Raw genomic sequence first — 6,000 nt, forward strand, 5'->3', positions numbered from 1 at the left:
CACACACCACTGCGTGCTGGTGAAGACGGTGGAGCTGCCCCCAATCTGCTCAGTTCCTTCTTACTCCCATTGATGGCTGTTGGAGCAATCTCAGACTTGTCATAAGTGCTTCCCTCACTCCTATCATACATCTACATATACATATTTGTTGTTAGGAATTAGTTAAGTTGAAGTTAGTTTTAGCAATATATTTTAGTCTTAGGTCTCTTTTGGAACAGTTTTTCATCTTTTGGTACTGGGATCGGTACCAAAACGATGTCACTCTCACCAGATTTTAAGTCCTGCAGGACTTGCGCTAAACCTACGCCAGTCAGTAATGAATGTTTGGGAGAATTCCACATAAGTGACAGATGTCACATTTGTAAGGGATTTAAGCCCCATTCAAAGAAAATAGCGAGCCTCAAATGTTTACTCATGGATGCAGCACTTCACCCTCCATCAGACTCATCTCACGTGGAGAACACCCCAAGTACATCAGCTTCGGTATGGAGTGCACTGGAGATGTCTGCAGCTCCTTCGTCTCTTCTTTAGGCTCAGTATCTTACTTGGGTGTGTCCGTGCCAAAGCCAAATAGAGGCAGAGCTTCTACGAGACATTTTGGCAAGAGTCACTCGCTGGAGCATTCTTCAGCTAAAAAGGGATCACTGCCTCTGGAGCCTGTGTGAGGTCTGTTGAGGGTGCCCCTGAAGATCTCTGTGGCAGAGCCATCAGGTATTGTCACTCCCAACCATCTGCAAGGGACCTGCTTAGCCTCTTGATATCAGTATCCCTGGAAGTGCAAAAAGGTTTACAACCAGTAGTGATGCCTACAACGCCTACCTCACTGCTTCAGGGACCCACAGTACCGTTATCCGCCAAGCTTCCGTAAAGGCCAGTACAATCAAAAGGCAAGCCTCCAATGATATCCCCAGTACTGCCATCTCCGGGTTTGGGCTACTTATCCCCTAGTCCCATCTGGTTCTGCCTCCCTCTCCCACTGTTGTCAGACATTTCGGATTCTTTCTTTTCAAATTCAGAGATGCATTCATCTGTGCCCCATCCAAGACAGAGGGCATACCTTCCATCAGAGACTTGGGGACCGTGAGTCATGCAACAGTTGCAACACTGGCCTTCCCTTAAGGGGCAATGGTCCAGTCAAGGATGGGCCCCAGGCCCATATCAGTGGCCATTCCATCATGTTAACCAGGCAATATACTTGCCAATGTTCTTCCCAAAACCCCATGCTCATAGAGATAAGGAGAAACTTCATTTGTTGGATATAAGAAGGGCTTTAGCTTTCTTCCTGGAGCATATTAAGTCCTTAAGGTCCTCCATGCAGTTGTTTGTTGCAACTGTGGACAGAGCTAAGGGCCAACCAATTCCCACTCAGAGAATCTTATCCTGTATCTCTTCATGCATTCATTTATGCTACTAATAGGCTAATATAACCCAAACAGATAGGGTATTGACACGTTGCACTAGAGTGCAGGCAACTTCAGCAGCTTTCTTGGAGCAAGTGTTGATTACAGACCTTTGTAAAGCATCAATTTGGCCATCAGTGCATACTTTTGCTTCTCATTATGCCATTTCCCATCAGTGCAAGGACAATTTCGGACGGGTTGTCCTACAATTGCTGTTCAGGTAGACTCTGACCCCACCTCCATGTTTATCTGCTTGTTCGTCACCTATAGTGGAATGGACACAAACAAGCACTCAAAGAAAAAATTGTTACCTACCTTTCTGTAACTGTTGTTTTTTGAAATGTGTTACACATGTCCATTCCACGACCCTCCTTCCTCTCGCTATTGGAGTTTATCCAGTATGAAGGAACTGAGGGGATCGGGGCAGCTCTGTCCTCTCATACCAGCACACAGTGGTGTGTGGCAACAGAGCTGCCTCAACTGGTGCCACTGAGAGAAAGTTCTCCAACAACTGTGCACGAGGTGCGCGCACGCGCACACACACACACTCTGAAATGGACACGTGCAACACATCTCAAAGAAGAACAGTTACAGAAAGGTAGGTGTGATGGGCTGGACCCCCGTTCTGGGGTGCCACCTGATGTATTGGGGTCCCACTGAGCCTGCCCATTCCACTAGTCTGGGCTCCCTCACCCTGTCCTGCGTGCACGTACACACACAGGTAGGGACACGCTCAGCTGTAGAATCTCACAGAGTCTGCAATCAGCTCTGTGTAGGAGGACTCGGCTCAGGGAATTGCCCAGCGCTCTGGTGCACACACCCTCCGGAGTGTAAACCCAAAATTATATTGTCTGGTGCAGTATAGAGATCTATACAGCGTAAGCTCATGAAATTCGCTTCCTCCCTCAATGTGTAGGAAGATATGCACAGCTTTTTGCGCGCCCTCCGCGCCCCCCCCCCCTGTTATGAATTGCACAAACTGGATTTTAGAATAAACAAAAAACAAGTTTATTAACTATAAAAGATACATTTTAAGTGATTATAAGGGATAGCAAACAGAACAAAGCAGATTACTGAGCAAATAAAACAAAACATGCAAACTAAGCTTGATACGCTAAAGAATACTGGCTACAAATAATAGTTTCTCACCCTAAATGTTGTTTTAAGCAGGTTGCAGAATTTCTTTGGGGATAGACAGCTCTTGCTTGCAGCTTAAAACTCCAGGTATATCCTTCATGGGTCAGACACCATTCCCAGATCGGGCTCAGCCCCCATCCCCCACGTTTAGTTCCTTTGTTTCTTCAGGTGTTTTCCTTCCTTCCTTCTTGGGCAGGGAGGCAGTGGAGAAGAACCAAGATTAACTCTCTCCCCAGCCTTAAATAGGATTTACATATGGTGGGAATGCTTGGTTTCCTAGCTTGACCCCCACCCCCTTTGAGTGGCAAAATATCAGAAGTCCAAAATGATGTCCAGTACCAGGTGACATGATCACCTGACCCTGAGTGTCAAAGCAGCAGCCCAGGAAACTTCTCAGGAAGGAGGGAGATTAGTATCTTCAAAGTCCTATTGTCCTTCCTTATGGACCATCCAGGCTGTTTGCATACTGTCTGGTGGGCGTTCCCCAGGTGAAAACAAAGTTGTAATTATTACATAGTCAATATTTCTAACTTCTGATACCAGAAATAATACATGCATACAGATTGGATAATCACATTCAGTAAATCATAACCTTTCCAATGATACCTCACATGACCCATCTTGCATAAAACATACCTTAGTTATGCCATATTCATATCATAACAATATTTCTATGAAGAATATGGGGCATAATGTCACAGTAGGTAACTGTTTATTTGCAAGGTATTATCCTCCACTTTCTTTCTAAGGTATTGTAGTGTTTGTATGAGTTAAATAGCTGCCATATTCCATCTTAGAAGTGGGATAGGGGAAGGGATAAAGAGATTCCTTTCCTTTATATAGTAGTAAAACATTTGGGGAACCTTTGAAAGGAAGGTTGCAATAAAGTGTGTCTTTTTAATTGAACAGCAAGCCCTTTAAAAGGCATCTCTAAATAAGATATTCACCTAGTTTTGAGTTTTGGTATTGTAAAGTTCTTTTCATAAGAAAAACTACTCTAAGAAATGTCTTTGCGATAAAACTTCTAGATTCTGCATTGCATAGTCTCTCCCCTTTCTAAGAGCACTCTCTGGGATTTCAAAGGTGAGATTTTGCAGAAGTGCCGTTGGAGCACAAGTGTGATTGAAAACCAATGAGACTTGTGCCCCTAAGTGATTTAAATGCTTCTGAAAAATCCCACTTCAAATGTTTGTCTACCAAGGATGGTGCTGTAATGAGGGTAGAATGTACAACCATTAAACTGAAAGACTTTAATTTGTTTACTCCTATTAATAAAAACCACTGTTGAATTTAAACTATTTGTATTGTTGCAGCTAATTTAGTTAACATGACAGATTTGTTCTGCCTCATCAGTGCAGTGCCTGATTAGTGATTAATCATACCTCACTCCATTTTTTTGCTAACATTAATAAACATTTCCCATGACTCTACATATAGAATCAACTTAGCTGTTAACTTGTTTTCATCCACCTCTTGCTTTTTTTTTTTTTTTTTTTTTTTTAACAGAGGGGCCATGAAACGGGTGGTGAAAGCAATGAATCGAATGGACCAGAAGAAGCATGAGAAGTTTGCAAACCAGTTTAACTATGCATTGAATTAAGTTGCAAGAAAACAGAGGACCAAAGAGGAGAATTAGCAAGACTGCAGCTGTACAAAACATTTCTCAAACACCTTTATATTCAAACTAAAATATTGTGTTCTACATTTTTACTGGGGTTATTTTTTAATTAGTGTCAACTTCTGGTAACTTATTAATATTCGATAATGAACATGAATTTTAGCAAAGATGTGTCTGTACATAATTGAATGCATTTAACAATTTGATAACGACTTGGAATTTACATTAAATGGAACAAGCTTTATGGCTTGTACTTATTCTAATTAAAATGCTCAGATATTTTCCTTTCCTAGTGGACTGATTATAATTTTTACATTTCGGTGTCAACAAAAGAGGCTGTTTACGGTTTGCTGTGACAGGATAAATCCTTGCTGAAGGCAGGACCCAAAGCAATTAGATCTGTGCAAGCGATCACTGGAAAATGTATTGCTCAACCTCTGGCTCTTGAGCCTGGTCTGAACTCGAAAAGTTTACCATTCTAAGCACCATCCTGCCCCTAGAATGCCTGTAAAAACGCCATCCCCACGTCCAAAAGGATTCCAACCAGGTCTAAGAACCACTTCAGTCTGATTAGTTTTAGTACCAGTGTGGAGTTGCTGAAATAGCTCGGTTAGTCGTCCTACTATCATCCCACAAAAAGAAGAATAGGAGTACTTGTGGCACCTTAGAGACTAACAAATTTATTAGAGCATAAGCTTTCGTGGACTACAGCCCACTTCTTCGGATGCATATGAATATGCATATGCATCCGAAGAAGTGGGCTGTAGTCCACGAAAGCTTATGCTCTAATAAATTTGTTAGTCTCTAAGGTGCCACAAGTACTCCTGTTCTTCTTTTTGCGGATACAGACTAACACGGCTGCTACTCTGAAACCTATCATCCCACAGTGCATCTGTGGCCTTTTCAGATGTTCCAGACCCACTCCTTCTGGGAGTTGTGCCACAACCTGTAGGGTAGGTACCCAGAATGCATTGCAGTTGAAATGGTTTAGAAGAGCACTACTGTGGAGCAAAAGTATGAGGGTTTTTAAAGTGATTATACAAAAACAACAAGGAGTCCGGTGGCACCTTAAAGACTAACAGATTTATTTGGGCTACCCTCTGATAAAGTGATTCGGCAAGGCTAATCTGAAAGCAGTGAATTGCTTGTGCTTAAACAAAGTCTGTCCAACCACTTCATTTCTGCCGGATAGAAATGGAGTTCACTTGTCTGATGGGCGCTTTACTTGCTATGGCTGCATCTCAAGCAGGGTGAATGGACCATTGATCCAGCATTGAACACAAGGCTACAAGGACGGGCAATGAAGTGCTGAGCGAGTCGGGAAGGATGTGTCGTTTAAAGTTGTATTTTCATGGGTACTACATAAGAGTTTTTGATAAAATACTCAAAAAGAAGAACAGGAGTACTTGTGGCACCTTAGAGACTAACAAATTTATTAGAGCATAAGCTTTCGTGGACTACAGCCCACTTCTTCGGATGCATATAGAATGGAACATATAATGAGGAGATATATATACACATATACAGAGAGCATAAACAGGTGGGAGTTGTCTTACCAACTCTGAGAGGCCAATTAATTAAGAGAAAAAAAAAAAAAAACCTTTTGAAGTGATAATCAAGCTAGCCCAGTACAGACAGTGTGATAAGAAGTGTGAGAGTACTTACAAGGGGAGATAGAGTCAACGTTTGTAATGGCTCAGCCATTCCCAGTCCTTATTCAAACCGGAGTTGATTGTGTCTAGTTTGCATATCAATTCTAGCTCTGCAGTCTCTCTTTGGAGTCTGTTTTTGAAGTTTTTCTGTTGTAATATAGCCACCCGCAGGTCTGTCACTGAATGACCAGAC

The 6,000-nt window shown here is 42.3% G+C and overlaps 1 protein-coding gene across 2 annotated transcripts in view; it reads left to right on the forward strand.

Annotated features, from left to right (window-relative positions):
• UVSSA (UV stimulated scaffold protein A) overlaps positions 1-4,443 on the forward strand; it is a 91,294-nt gene extending 86,851 nt beyond the window's left edge. For both annotated transcript variants that reach the window (XM_054030647.1, XM_054030646.1), the window contains one exon: positions 4,044-4,443. In XM_054030647.1, the coding sequence (XP_053886622.1) occupies positions 4,044-4,137 (94 nt within the window). In that variant the 3' untranslated portion in view covers positions 4,138-4,443. The remainder of the gene's footprint in view (positions 1-4,043) is intronic.
• The last annotated feature ends 1,557 nt before the right edge of the window (positions 4,444-6,000 follow it).

Source organism: Malaclemys terrapin, chromosome 5 (assembly GCF_027887155.1).
Source record: "Malaclemys terrapin pileata isolate rMalTer1 chromosome 5, rMalTer1.hap1, whole genome shotgun sequence".
Lineage (NCBI taxonomy): Eukaryota > Metazoa > Chordata > Testudines > Emydidae > Malaclemys > Malaclemys terrapin.